Consider the following 15,281-nt stretch of genomic DNA (forward strand, 5'->3'; position numbering starts at 1 on the left):
CAGAAATGCATCCTATGAAGGATTTCCAGAATGAGGAGAAAACCACATGAGAAAAATAACCTTCACTGTTACACGTTAGGTGCTCACTGATAGTTTCTGGTTCATTCATCACATGTCTCTGGGGTGAACGTTATCTCCGGCAGATGTGGGGACGGACGAGGCTCAGAATCCTAAGCTACTTGATGGAAAGGTCACACTGCTAGTGACTGATGGAACAGAGATCCCTACTCTGGCAGGGGGAGTGGGCTAGCAGGGGGGTCCTGGACAGGAAATGGGGATTGTGGCCAACTCTGGTGCCAACTTCCAGGACGACACTTGCTAAGTCACTTCATTCCGATAACACTTGGGTTACTCGTGGTCAGTGAGAGGTTTGAGCCACGTCACTTCCTACGTCCCTTTCAGTTCTAATATTTCATCATTCCACGGTTTTACTATGTTACAGTAAACTCTTGAGAGGGTGCAGAGGGAATGGGAGGAAAAACTAGGACTGACATAAAAAATAACTGGGATATCAGGGGAAAATTCTCTTCATCTGACAGCGAAGGGAAGGACGAGAAGGTAGTTCAACATACAAAGTTTGAGAAATTGCATGTCGGAGGCATAAGATACTGAACTTCAAAATTGGTTGGATATTGGGCTGAGGGGAAGTGGATAGTTTTCTTTTTTTTTTTTCTTTAAGATAAAAACTCTTTTAACAAATTAAGTATAGAAAGAATGTACCTCAACACAATAAAGGCCATATAAGACAAATCCACTGCTAACATCATACTGAATGGGGAAAAGTCGTCATATTTTCTTCTGGCACAAGGCAAGAATGCTGGCTCCTAGCACCCTTATTCAACATAGTACCGGAGTCCTAGCCAGAGCCTTCAGGTGGGGAACGGGGAATTGGGAAGGGCTCCTGGGAGCCTCGGAACGGGCTGTCAAGCAGTCAGGCTGCTTTGGGCACACAACCTTCAACACTGAAACCTCCAACCTCCGCGGGAACTGTTAAGTGAGTTATCACAGCACTGCCTGCTTTTAGCTTTTCTAAGTATCTTAGAGAAAGGAAGGAAGGATAGATGTGTATGGATACATTAGCATCTAAATAAATTTTTTTTACAACCATATGACTTAAGTTCAGGGTCCACTGAGCAAAGGACACGGCCTTCAGAATGTCCCCAGGGCAGATCTGTGACCTGGAAATTATTACACTGGGCTCTACATTAGCGTGAATTCGAACTGTGCTGGCCCCCTTGACAGACAGACCAGCAACCTGCTCTGGTGAACAAAGCAAGGGCTTGAAAATCGAGACACCTTAGCTCAAGCCCTTGCTCTGATGATGAACAGCAGAATGACACTCACAGGGCTATTCACATGCGTGTGTCTCAGCTCACGATCTGTTGACTCTGGTGGTACCGACTTCCTAAGTCAAACTACCTGTCAGCAATAGCTTCTCACAGTCTGTTTGATGACAGTAAAGGGTTGGATCTGACGATCTGTTCAGGCTATTGTCAAGTTTGTTGGCATCTGTTATCTCATTTGTTAAACTTAAAAATATATATCCTACTTTACTACTTTAATATGACCAAAGATCTCAAAAAATTATTAAATATTTCTTAATAAATACAATCATAATCTTAGACTATTTTGTTCAAATGACACACAAACCCTTCTGAGCTTCTGATATGCCCTCCGAGTCCTCTTCCCACCCTCCTCACCATCAGTCACTGAAGTGACAATAGTTTACTCCCTTGGAATAATTCTGACCCAGTTGTCAAAGTCGTCATGGACCAGATTCCTGTCGGGGTAAAGTTTGATCAGCCATGTCCAAAGGTCTAGTTCATTTCCCCTTTTCCAAAGCAGAACACATTTTTCTCTGGGTTTAAAACCAATCTTCTCATATTGTACATGTGTGAAAGAAAAGGAGACGTTGTGTGTGCGTGTGTGTGTGTGTGTGTGTGTGTGAGAGAGAGAGAGAGAGAGAGAGTTGGTTTTGTCTATTTGTCTTAATCACCAGCCTTTATTTATTTATTTTTCTTTCTTTCTTTCTTTTTCTTTATTTATTTCAGATTACTATGGGGACACAAACATTTTGGTTACATAAATTGCTTTTGCACGATTTGAGTAAGTTATAAGAGTGCCCATCCCCCAGATAGTGTGCATTGCACCCGTCAGGTGTGGGTTCACCCGTGCCCTGCCCCCCAGCCCAGCCAGTCTTTGCTGTTTGCTCGGCCTGGTCTCAGAGAAAGCTCCTGGCGGTCTGGACTTCAACCTCAGGGCAAGGTCCGCCCCCCTGGCCGAGGCACTGCACAGCCAACTGCAACCAAAAGGTACAGCGTTGAAGTTTCCTGAAGCTGGGTCTTTGGTCCATTCGGAGCAGTTGTCTGGTCAGTGGCAGCTTCAGTGCAGATACTGCAAACAAAATAATGGCGCCTCCAAGACAGAATGTGAAGATGACACTGCCATTGTCCTTAGGAAGATATCACATTTCGGAAGAGTATGGCTTTCTTCTTCCAAATCCTCTGGTAAGAACAGAGCCTCACATCAGGTCAGAAACAAGTTTCTTGAGATACTGCTTGGGTGGCTTTTTCTAAATATATGTGATTATTAAGAGAGGTGCAATATTAATACCAAGTTATTAGCCTGAGAAAGATGCTACATATAAAGTAGAGTTATAATTACCAACAAAAGAGAAGTGATAGGCCAGGCACCATGGCTCTCACCTGTAAAACTAGCACTCTGAAAGGCCAAAGGGGGAGGATTGCTTGAGCTCAGGAGTTGGACACCAGCCTGAGTGAAAGCGAGACCCTGTCTCTACTAAAAATAGAAAAAATTAGCAGAGTGTGGTGGTGTGTGCCTGTAGTCCCAGTTACTGGGGAGGCTGAAGCAGGAGGATGGCTTGAGCCCAGGAGTTTGAGGTTGCAGTGAGCTAGGCTGACTCTACCACACTCTAGTCCAGACAACAGAGTGAGACTCTGTCTCCAAAAATAAAAATAACAAAGAGAGAGAGAGAAGCGACAGCTACAGCAGAGGATATAAATGGAATGGTTTTTGTGCCAGTTTCTTTTACTAGATTGTTAGTTAGCCCAGGAAAATTATAAGCAAATCTGTATTTATCAAGAAAAAGATTGAATTTAGATAAAGATCAATTATATGCACAAATATAAGAGCCACAGCAATAGCCGCACTGGGCTTCCCAGGCCTGTTCTCCTACGCACTGTAAGGTATTAACCAGACACAAGGTCTTCCAACAGAGAACAGCTGGGATTTCTCTATTACAAATTCTATCCTTCGCATTGCATGTGTTTGTAATGCAAATTTTTCCAAGGGAGCTTATTCATAAACTGCTCTGGGGCACTACCTCTAACATTTTGGGGTAAATTAGCCAACCTGACTTTCTCCTGGGAGCAAAAAAGAGAACATGAAGGATCTTGGGTGCTTTCAGGGGTGGTGGGAAGAATCTCTGAGAAGAGGAAGGAACTGATAACAAACAGTACCTCTTTCTTAACTCTACTTAGGGATTAATCTGAAATGCAAATCTGTTTCATTAGCTGGGCCTTTTCAACATTTTTCTCATTGAATGTTGTCCAAGGCCTAGAATGCTAAAACTCTACCAGTTTTTACAAACCGTCTGGTCCCAATTCCCTCTTTTTACATTTGGGCCACTTGCCCAAAGTCATTATTAGTGGCAAAAGCAGAGCTAATACTGAAGACTCTTAACCTATTTTTCTATCACATCCTAAATAAGGACCAAGACCACACAGGTAACAGTCTCAGGAGCTGATGGTGCAGACATTGCAGTAACGGAATAAACTGCCTGCCTTTCCCCCACCGGCCTAATTTTCCATATAATGATGAATAAAGAATGGTCTAGAATTCAATGAGCTTTTATTGAATACCTACTCTGATGCCTATTTACTTCTAAGTGTTATTGGAGAGATACCAATGACAATAAGAAGTATTTGCTGCTTTCAAAGTTCTCTGCAGAGAGCTGTTGCCTTTGAGCCACGTCACAAATCTGCAAGTCACTTGGGCGTGGAAGTAATGAAGAGTGTTGTGCAGAGTGGGTTGTGGTCCAGAGTACTGGACTGTGTTCTCTGACAGTTTCACTAGGGTGACCACATGTCCCCATTTGCCAGGCACTGAATGGAGTCCTGAGATGCAAGACTTTCAGTGCTAAACTGGGAAAGTCCTGGGAAAGCCAGACTGTGTCAATTGCCCTAATTTGCATTTCCTAGCTCTTGTGACTTTGAGTGAATCAGTAGCGCCTGACCCCCAATTTTGACGTTTGTTGGATGGGATCTGATGCCGCCTCCGCTACACTGCTGTGAAGCATTTTGGCAAATCCCGTGCAAGGACCAGAAGGCAGTTCTTCTGAGTCTCAGCCCAGTGCTTGTTAAAAGCTCCACTCTTCACGCCTGTAACCCTAGCACCGTGGGAGGCTGAGGCAGGAGGATCACTTGAGCTCAGGAGTTCCAGACCAGCCTGAGCAAGAGCGAGACCCTGTCTCTACAAAAAAGAGAAAAATTAACCAGGTGTGGTGGCATGTGCCTGTAGTCCCAGCTACTCAGGAGGCTGAGGCACGAGGATCGCTTGAGCCCAGGAGTTGGAGGCTGCAGTGAGCTGTGATGACACCATGGCACTCTAACCTGGGCAACAGAGCGAGACCCTTTCTCAAACAAACAAACAAACAAACAAAAAACCCTCCACTCTGGCTGTGTAACCTGATTCAGGAATATTCCCATCCTGCGTAGTTCACAAGGAAGAAAAGGCCAACAGTCCATCTTAGTCTTATGAGATTAAACATGTACGCTAAGCTGAGGAAAAATTGTATCACAAAGTAGGAGCACATCAGACAGGGCCGCAGCTGTGGAGTTCTCTTGGCTGTTCCCTTTTTTACCAGCATAGGGACCAGATGAGAAACCATAACAGCATCAAGTTCTCATGACATTCTGACCCCTCAGAAAAAATTTCCCTTCCTCAGCTCATATACAAAAGTCCCTGACAAACTGGTTCTACTCTGTTCTAGCCATATTCCCCAGAACTCTCAAAACACAGTTCTTTGTTTCAGTTTTAATTTTCCTTTCCTTTGTGTGAAAATGTTATTTATCTTCCTTTCTGGGAAGAGGTAGCATTTGCTGGAATCTCCCCCAGGCTGTGGCACAAACAAGGAGAGCCGCGGTGGCCAGCCCAGCAGATGGTGGCGTTGCCACCGCAGATGGCGCAATCACAGTCAGCGCCTCTGCTCACGGGACAGAGGCACTGCTTTCCGTCAGTGTGATGACAAGTGTCCAGTGGGCTGCTGTCCCCTCATGTCAACTGCCCTCAAAGATGGTCCTGGGGCATCTCTTTCAAAAGAGATGCTCTTTTGGTTTCTTACTATGAAAATTTGCTTGAAAGTCTTGCTGAAGAAAACACAGTCAAGCTAGTAAAATAATAATAACAATAATAACATTCAGACTTCAAGGGAGGCATCTGACCTGGTTTCAATTATTCTATCCTACCGTTTCTATAAATGCGCAAACCTTTCCAAGCTCCAGGGTTTCAGTGTGGCAAATGTGTGCCTCACAGACTCATATCCATAAACATACCACAAAAGTCTTTTGCCAGATCATGTGTCTTATGTTTGTGTGTGTGTGCGTGTGTGTTGAGGGGAGAAGGGGTAATTTCTCTTTAGACATTAAGATCACGAGGAAATTACTTTGGCAGGAAAGGAGGTTACAGCAGGGGCAGACCTGAGAGGTCTCAGATGTCAGGCTCTGGAGTTTGGATACCGTGTCTGGCAAACGATACAGCGCTAGTATTTGAAGAGTTCCCTTGCAGAATGTCAAGGGCGTGGTTGTCTGGAGTGGCGGTTCATGGGCTGCACTGCTTGGGGAGTTTTGCAAAATGCTGATGCCAGAGCTCCATGCGGAATGGTTCGCTCAGGATCTGCAGCCTGCCTGGCCTCAGTGCTTGGAAATCAGACTGAGTAGAGCGCACAGAGACCACCACGGTGGCACAGTTGAGGGAGAAGGGGACGGCTGGGGAGTGAGAGTGTCATGGCATGAGAAGCACCCAGAAGGGACTGGGAGTAGGTTAACACATTGACAGCCACACTAGGAAAAAAGTTTTCTCCCTGAGGCCATGGTGTTTTATTAAAACAAAACGATCCTTTCTAATTTCTTGTATTTTATTGGTTTCTGTGCGTCAGTTGTTTGCAATGCAATCCACGTTTTTATGATCAAATTGTCAGTATTAATTGTAACAATAAGAACATCAACAGGTAAGATTTTCACGAACCAACTGCAGGGTTTTGCTTCATGAGGTCCCCGGGTCAAAACCAGCCTGAGTTAAATACAACTCACGTGGCAGTCAATGCGTTCAATACAAAAATGAAGGAAAGGAGAAATTTTCAATGTACCATTGGGGGCGGAAGAAAAGGAGGGCAAAGAGTCAGGGCTCTGCAGTCCCAGGCTCGCTCCCAGGGCTCTGGGAAGATTCCTTATTTGCCTTTTCCGCCTCCCGGGGGCTCCAGGTGTTTCTTGGCTTTGTGGCAACATCACTCTACTCTCTGCCTCCACCTTCCTGTGGCCTCTCTGTGTCTGTGTCTTTTCCCCTCCTGTCTGTGTCTTCTCTTAAAAGAACACTTGTCATTGTGACACAGGAAAGTGGCTCCCAATGCCGGGAGTCACTTTCAGTCCACATGGGTCCTTGGCTTCGTGCAAGAAAGAATTCAGGAGCGAGCTGGGTGCATATCACTGCCTGAGCTCTGCCCCTTGCCCGTCCCCGCCTGTCCCCCCACAACATTGGGAGCACTGCAGTGAGACGTCACAGCCTGGCCTCTGCTGTATTTGAAAACTGCTGTGTCCCGGGTGCCCTGACAGCCCGAGAAGGAAGAGCTTGCGTGATTCTTGGCGAAGACGCCTACCACTCAGGGCGGGTGGGCGCTGTGATTCATACTTCTCAAAAGACAAGTTAAATATTCCCTATCAGATCCATGAAGACCTGTTCATGGAGAATAGGAGGCTGGTTCACGGGGACTGGGGAAATGCGCTTAAATCTGTTCTTTTCTACTTATTCGTTCCCATTCTGATCTATGTTCTTGTCTTCATTTTCAGATCTCTTATTACAACACTACTAACCTGATCTTTCTCTCTCCAGCTACCGATTCAGCTTTTTTCTTTTTAATTTATAAAAAGAAGGAATTTATTTCTTAACAGTTATAAAGGCTGAGAAGTCCAAGGTTGAGGGGCCACATCTGATGAGGGCCTTCTGGCTGATGGGGACTCTTCGCAGAGTCCCAAGGTGGTGCACGGCATGGCACGGCCAGGGGGCTAAACGTGCGGCTCAGATTTCAGAGTGTGACACTTCTAGGGAGCTCAGAAAATTTCACCACAAAATATGACTCCTTGGTATAAAGAGTATTTTGAACTGCAGGCCCCTGAGATCAACAAAGCGCTGGAGGGGCCTTTCCCTCTATCTGCGTGAATCAGACTGACCCAGCAAAAGATCAAAGGGGGCAATTGACTTTCCTTCCTCCCCTTGTTATCTCAATATATTGCCCAATGCAATGCAAGTGGACCTGGCCCTGATCATTTAAAACATAATACCTGTCCCTCGTTAATTTACAAGTCAATCTGTCCCCTGCCCCATTCACCCTCCCTTGCAACCAGTTGTCACCCCTGAACAGAATTACCCATATTCCTCGTTTCCCTCCCTCCCCCGGAAGGCATGTATAAAACCGTCTGAACCTCACTGGGATATTGAGCAATCACTCTGTGATTCTCCCCATGCACATGGCAAATAAACCTTTCTCTTATTAATCTGCCTTAATTGTGAGTTGATTTTTCAGCAAACTTCAGGGAAAAGGGCAAGTTTCCCTTTACCCCTACAATATACAAAAAAAAAAAAAAAAAAAAAAAAAGAAGAAGAAGAAAGGAAAAGAAAATTTAAAAACCAGGGAATTTTTTTTATAGAAAGGAATGCCAAAGATTTTATTATTTCTGCCCATCTCACTTCTGTCTGGGTCTTCTGACTTTGGGAATGAGGGAAAGAAAAACATTTAAAGTTGTTTCAATTTTTTATTCTCTTGCCCCATGCCCATCCTCTCAGCCCCACCGTTCTCTGTGTGTTTACTCTGAGGAGGTTTGGAACACGCTGAACTTTGAGTCAGAAGAGGTTTGATCTGGTCACTAAGCAGATGTATAACCTCAGGAAAGTCATCTAACCTCTCTGGACTTAAACCTTCTCTATTTTAAAATGGAAATAATGAGATAATATGAATATGTCCTAACTCATAACATGTACAATACAAATGTAGAAGGATTACAGATTTAAGCATTAACAGTGAAACTGGAAATACTTTAAAAGAAATGATGTTAGGATGGGAAGAACTTTCTAAGCGTGATTTAAAACCCAGAAGCGTAAATGAAATATTGGTTCATCTGACTACTCTGTTAGGAATGGGTGTTTCAGACACACACAGAAAAACCCAATGACCAAAGCATAGGAAAAGATTTTCATCTGCTCACATTTTATTGGCCAAGTCAGTCACATGGTTGTATCTACCTGCAGTGGGCAGGTATTTGCAACGTGCCCAAACGGGGAGAGCTATAGAATATTTGAGAGCAGTCGCAATGACTGCCACACTTCCTGACATCTCTCAAGTTAAGAAAAAATATGCTGCTTGGACTAAGCAAAAGAAGCTACGTTCTTTGTTTCCCCTGTGCCATAGTAACCAATAATGCTCCAGATAGCGGCTGCCCCACTGACAAAGAACAGAGCCGCCACCTGTCCCTTGACAGGCAGTGTGAGAAAGCAAGGAAATCTTGTTGTCAAACGGAGCCACTGGTTTCTGTGTTGCTCTGGCCTAATCGATCCATCCAGATTCTACGGACAGAGGTGGACTTGGGGTTCAGCCACGGTGTCCGTCCACCCACCTCTTGTCTCTCACCCAGGCCATTTCACTAATTCTCACGACCAACCAGGCCCTGTTGGCTTGCTAAATTGTAAAGCAACCTTGCATAACACTGTCTTAGTGAGGTTGGTTACGATTACACCAAATTACGTAACAATCACTTGCCTGATAAATAAAGGCATTCCTTTTAATTTTGCCTTTCTGGATAATGAAGCATGGCTAAGGCCCTTAGTATAAAAATTTCAGAACATATGAATAGTTAATATGTTCCTCTGGGATCATGCCCATTACACTTTCAGATGCTTTGCTGCTGCTTTCTTTACTGTGTGCATGATCTAACTTACCTTCTACTTGCAGGAGACAGTCTTGCTTTTACTTATACCCAAATATCCTTTAATGTCATTACAAAAATGATGGAAAGTACTGAAAGGGAAGCTTTTTTACAGCATGGCAGCTATATTTTTGTGTTTTTTTTTTTTTTTTGATTCTTAATATTATTTTTTGTAGAGATGGGGTCTCACTATGTTGCCCAGGCTGGACTTGAACTCCTGGCCTCTAGGTGTTTTCACTTCATGAACACATTAAAATTTGAACCCTGCTTACACGACCTTGACCTAAATTATACCATGCCATGTATAATATGTAAACTAATATATATCAGTGACTTCACAGTTTTGATTTTTAAAGGGGGCAATCTTACTTTAACTTTCTAATAGTGCATTTGAACTGCTGATGATTCCCTACTTCTGTGAAATCCTCTGACGTCTTGACTCCTGTAGGGTCACCCTGTCCCAGTTGACTGAACTTCTCTAGCTGCCTTTTTGATCTGCTTTGCTGGATTCAGTTCTATTTGCCATGTGAACGTTCCCCTTTGTGCTAACCTAGGCTTTCTTCTCATCACTTTGCTTATTCTTTCAAATGCCACCTTTGTGGTTAGCCACAAACTAGGGATTTTACTACAGTTTTGCTTTCCAATTGTATATTTCTAATATGACTTTTCTCCTGAACTTTAAGCTGTATGTCCAACTTCTCAGTACACAGCTGTAGCGTCAGATTCCACAGACATTTTTAGCTCAATATATTTCAAAATAAATCCACTGTCTTTATGACTACTCTCTGACTTCCGGTTGCATTTCTGTTGCAATTTGTGTTCCCACCCACTCATTTGATCACCTAGTTCATAAATGTGGAAATCATCCTTACTTCCTCTTCTTAACCCAAAGACATGACATTTAGTTGTGCAGGGTGTTCACTGAAAAAGGAGGCCCAGATCACGGGACGGATCAAGGATTGGCGAACTGTTTCTGAAGGGCCAAATAGTAAGCACTTTAAGCTTTGAATACCATAGGATACCCTATGGTTTCTGTCACAACTACCTAACTCTACTGCTGTAATGCAAGATCAATCACAGACAATGTGTAAACCAGTAAGAGTGGCTGGTTCCCTTAAAAATTCACTAAAATTCAGACTGTGTTCTATTTGGCTAGACCAGGGGCCCAGAATGGACACACAAAGAATGCTACCGGGGCTTGGGATTTTCTTGCCTTAAACTCCCACCTCCTACATTTAATCATCATGTCATTTCAATTTTATTTCTCAAGTGTATCTTGAATACATGACTTCAACTTTTTAAATTCACTGTCATTGCCTGAGTTTAGCCCTTGAACAGTAAGTATTTCAAAGGCTTTCTAATCTGACTTTATATCCTAAAATCTCGCAAACAAAATTATCTTCCTAAAATTCAGATCAAACCATGGCACCAACTTCCGTGAAGGGAAAACTCATATATTCTACACAGAGCACATCTGATCTCACTTCTACCCCTGGTCGTCCATCATCCCTTCTCTGGAGCTTTGTGTTCTGGCATCACTGGGACACGTGCAGTCCTGAGACGCACACGTCTGTTCACCCACTGTCCCCTCTGCATTTGCTGCCTTCCCTTCTTCAGATTTCCACCCCAAAAAGTCACATTTGGACTCCAAAACTAGGCTCAATTGTCATATTTCTTTTCTTTTTCTTGTCTTTTCTTTTTTTTTTTGAGACAGAGTCTTGCTCTGTTGCCCGGGCTAGAGTGAGTGCCGTGGCGTCAGCCTAACTCACAGCAACCTCAACCTCCTGAGCTCAAGCGATCCTCCTGCCTCAGCCTCCCGAGTAGCTGGGACTACAGGCATGTGCCACCATGCCCGGCTTTTCCTGTATATATTTTTAGTTGTCCATATAATTTCTTTCTATTTTTTTTAGTAGAGATGGGGGTCTTGCTCTTGCTCAGGCTGGTCTCGAACTCCTGAGCTCAAACGATTTGCCCACCTCGGCCTCCCAGAGTGCTAGGATTACAGGCGTGAGCCACCGCACCCGGCCTCAATTGTCATATTTCTATGAATAATTCCCGTTAATTCCCCCTAACAGCTGACAGAATTAACCACTTCCTGTTCTTTGCAAGTTCTTAAACATACATACCCATCAGTAATTAATCATACTATACTACGCTGGGAGTCAGACGTACAGCTGACTACATTTCTTTCTCCCTTGTTGGACCATGAGCTTGAACGAGTGCAGGAAATTTCACCCTAAAATATGACTCCTTGGTATAAAGAGTCTTGTTAATGGAAAAACCCTCAACTCTGGAAAATGATTTAAGGACATTTATTCTCAGTAGATCATGTGTGACCGTGGCCGGGGGAGCCATGCTCAAGAAGTCCTGCCTAAGTGGTCTAGAGGCTGCTGGGTTACAGTTTGGTTTTATACATTTTAGGGAGACAGGAATTGCAGGTAGAATCATAAATCAGTACGTGGAATGTGTATCTTACTGTCTCAAGAAATCTGTTTTGATCTCTGTTTTAACATTAATGCTGGTCAAATGCTGTATCTGAACTATTAACACAGAAGGGTGTGGTACAACAAGATGTGTCTGACCTCCCTTCCCTTCATGGTCAGAAACTCAGTTTTAAAGTTTTTCTGGGGTTCCCTTGGCCAAGGGGGGCTCCATTCAGTCAGCAAGGGGGGCTCGGGCTTTTACTTTACTTTGTAGCCCTTAGAGAGCAACAGGCCTTGGAAGGGGGTTTCTCTCGTCTCCACAAAGACCAGAGGGACCCGCAAGAACAGTTGTCTTCTCTTCCCTTCCCCATATGCTCCCGACTTATTGCAGGAAAGAAGACCAAGCAGGTCATCAGAAGGGCCTGACCCTTTTCCAAGATAACGCCTGTCTCTCAGGTTCATTGAACTTCTAAAGAAAATCATTTATAAGTCAATTTCTACTCCCCCCTCCATTCACTCTCCCAAGTATCCATTCATTCTTACTCTCAGTAGTAATCATTTATCACCTCTCAACAGAATTATCCATACTCCCCATCTCCTCCCTCTCCTCTGAAACAAGGTGAGGTAGGTATCTGGGTCTCACTGGGATACCAGCCGATCGCTGTGATTCTCCCTGCCTGCGTGGTAACGATAAATTTCGTATGCCTTTTCTCTCATTAATCTGCCTCAGCGTGAGTTGATTTTTCAGCAAACCTTCCGAAAGGAAGGGGGAAGCCTTCTCTTCACCCCAACACACTCCCTAAAGACAAAAACTGTTTTCATCACCTGTAATTCTGCAGCACCAAGCACAGGACCTAGCATATAGTGAATCCTCAAATGCCGCTAAACTGAATTGACTTGGGCTCTCCTGAAGACTGAAATCTGAAAGCAGTTGTTATCCGAAACCACCTCCCAGAGAGGCCTAAAATGTGGACATGTTTCTATTTTAACTGCAGAAAGAACTTCCAGATCATTACAGTCCTTGGATGGAAATTGCCAACAAACTTCCTCACTTGATCGAGAGTCACCAGCTTCGAGCTCATGTGAACAAGGTATATCCTTTTCTTCTTCTTCTCTTTGCCCCTTTCTCACCATTCTTTTCTCTCTTAGCCTTGTGGAAGTGGGTCAGTTGAACTGGGAAAGTAATCATGGCCACTGAGCTCGCCAGCAGAGCTGTCTCGGCCTTCCTGATGAACGGATTGACCCCTTGCTGTTACGATACACGTATTTGCCTGAGGTTTCCAGAGCCGGGGCAGTACATGCCCGGCACATATTAACCAACCACCAAATGTTTGTTTAAGGAGGAATCTGAGTGGTAATTGCAAATAAGCTAATGGAGAATTTTTACCCTGGGAAGGGCAGACGTGGAAATTCTTGGGGTCCTCATTCCACATTCCATGGCATTGCCTCTGAGTGGGTCTCCCCTGCTTGTCATGAGTCGTAGGACAGCTGAATCAGAGAGTTCAGGTTACAAAGTCAGGACTGGCCATGAGTCCTACAAGGATAACTGATGAGTCTGGAAATACCACATATGTATTTCCATATACTTATATATATGATGAACATTATACGATAAGAGAAGCGATTTTTCTCAAACATGTGTAAGGAATAGTGAAACTTCTGGTTCCAGAAAAACTGACATTACCCCCTCAAGGAATAATAAAAAGGTGTATAGGAAAAACACAGATTTCGATTCAGAAAGACCTGGATTTCAATCTTGGTTTTATTACTTAGTACAATAGCTATGTAACCTTCAGAAAGTTACATAATCCTGTAATTACCCTTCCTTATTTATAAAACAAGAGAAATTCTGGACTCGTGGTACTGTTGCGAGGACGAGACGACCTCTGAGGTGGCCCTTGCACAGTTCTTGCCCCACAGCAGCAGGAACATATGTTCACGACTCCCCCTGCTCTTACCTGCGTCGGTCTCTCTCATCAGTTTGGAGCACCCCATGATTTCAGAGGTGCAAGAAGGGTTTTTCACCCTCTAAAATTCTCCTTTGCTGACATAGTCATACTTAATGTCTGTAAGAACAAATTTGTTTAAAAATATGCACAAGATAAGAACCCTGTAAAAGATGAATAAGAGACTGTCTTTAATGTCTGTGAAGATGGCAAACTAAACCTAGTAATCTCTTTACCTGTTGCATAAAAAGTTTTATTGACACGACCAAATAAATACAAAAAGAAGAAAAAAAATCCATAGAAGCAGGAAAACAGAGGAAAGTACCCATGATAGAATAAAAACTTTAGGGATTTTTGGACTATATTAAGAAAATTGTGCATTAGATCCGCAAATAAGTTTATAGTACTCATGCCAAGCACTTAACCAAAGGAAAAGGCGACACTGACAAGTCCTCCTTCCCCATCTAAGAATAGCAGAGGAGAGAAAGAATGGGGAGTTTGGGACAGTTGGCAGGAGGGAAGGCTAGAATTCAATTTGTGAACTATGCAATCCTTTGGACCAGGCTTTATTTGATGAAACTGTCATAATTGCAAGGAAGGACTTTTTTTGGGGGGAGGGGACAGAGTCTCTCTCTGTTGCCCGGGCTAGAGTGCCGTGGCATCAGCCTAGCTCACAGCAACCTCAAACTCCTGGGCTCAAGCGATCCTCCTGCCTCAGCCTCCCGAGTAACTGGGACTACAGGCACATACCACCATGCCCCGCTAATTTTTTCTATTTTTAGTTGTTTGGCTAATTTCTTTCTATTTTTAGTAGAGATGGGGTCTCGCTCTTGCTCAGGCTGGTCTTGAACTCCTGAGCTCAAGCGATTCTCCTGGCTCGGCCTCCCAGAGTGCTAGGATTACAGGCGTGAGCCACTGTGCCCCACCAAGGAAGGACTTTTTAAATTGGGTCTCCTCATAGCACAGCACTGAAATCAACCCCTTAACATTTGTAGTGGGTTCAATAGTGTCTCCCTAGAAGTTATGGACATGCAGAACTTGTGGAAATGAACTTATTTGGAAATAGGGTCTTTGCAGATCAATTTAAGATGAGGTCATACTGTTACTAAATTAGAGCACACCCTAAATCCAATATAACTGGTGTCCTTCTAAGAGGAGGGAAATTTGGACACAGAGACACAGACACACAGGGGAAACACCACGTGGAGACGGAGGCAGAGCTACAGTGACGCAGGGGCAAGCCGAGGTACACCGAGGGCTGCAAGCAACCGCCTGAAGCTAGGAGAACACATGATGCATTCTCTGGCAGGCTCCAGAAGAAATCGGCCCTGCTGATACCTTCCACCACTGTGAGAGAATGAATTTCTCTTGCTTTTATCACCTACTTCGTGGTAATCTGTTACGGAAGCCCTAGGAAACTCACTGAACACTCTCGGCCTCTATCCCTACTTCTGATTACTTATAAAATATCTAACGAGGTAAAATCACTTTTTAGACTTCACCACCAAAGGCTGAGACCAAATCAGTTAGAAATTGTTTGTAAGGAATAAATGTAATCGTTTCTAGAACCACACATGGAGCTATAGCCCAAGACGTTTGTCCTCTGGGGTTCTTTACTTGGTACAGACAATTCACAGCAGGTGAGTTTACAGCTGTGATCTTTCAGGACACCCAGCCTACCACTGGCTCTGAGAAAGCCT

At 44.0% G+C, this 15,281-nt stretch overlaps 1 protein-coding gene across 3 annotated transcripts in view; it reads left to right on the plus strand.

The window, feature by feature from the left end:
* Window positions 1-2,294: 2,294 nt before the first annotated feature.
* IDO2 (indoleamine 2,3-dioxygenase 2) overlaps window positions 2,295-15,281 on the plus strand; it is a 44,726-nt gene continuing 31,739 nt past the window's right edge. For all 3 annotated transcript variants that reach the window (XM_069485003.1, XM_069485005.1, XM_069485004.1), the window contains exons 1-2: window positions 2,295-2,507; window positions 12,631-12,726. In XM_069485003.1, coding sequence (XP_069341104.1) covers window positions 2,409-2,507; window positions 12,631-12,726 — 195 coding nt within the window. In that variant the 5' untranslated portion in view covers window positions 2,295-2,408. The remainder of the gene's footprint in view (window positions 2,508-12,630; window positions 12,727-15,281) is intronic.

Source organism: Eulemur rufifrons, chromosome 12, assembly GCF_041146395.1.
Source record: "Eulemur rufifrons isolate Redbay chromosome 12, OSU_ERuf_1, whole genome shotgun sequence".
Taxonomy (NCBI): Eukaryota; Metazoa; Chordata; class Mammalia; order Primates; family Lemuridae; genus Eulemur; species Eulemur rufifrons.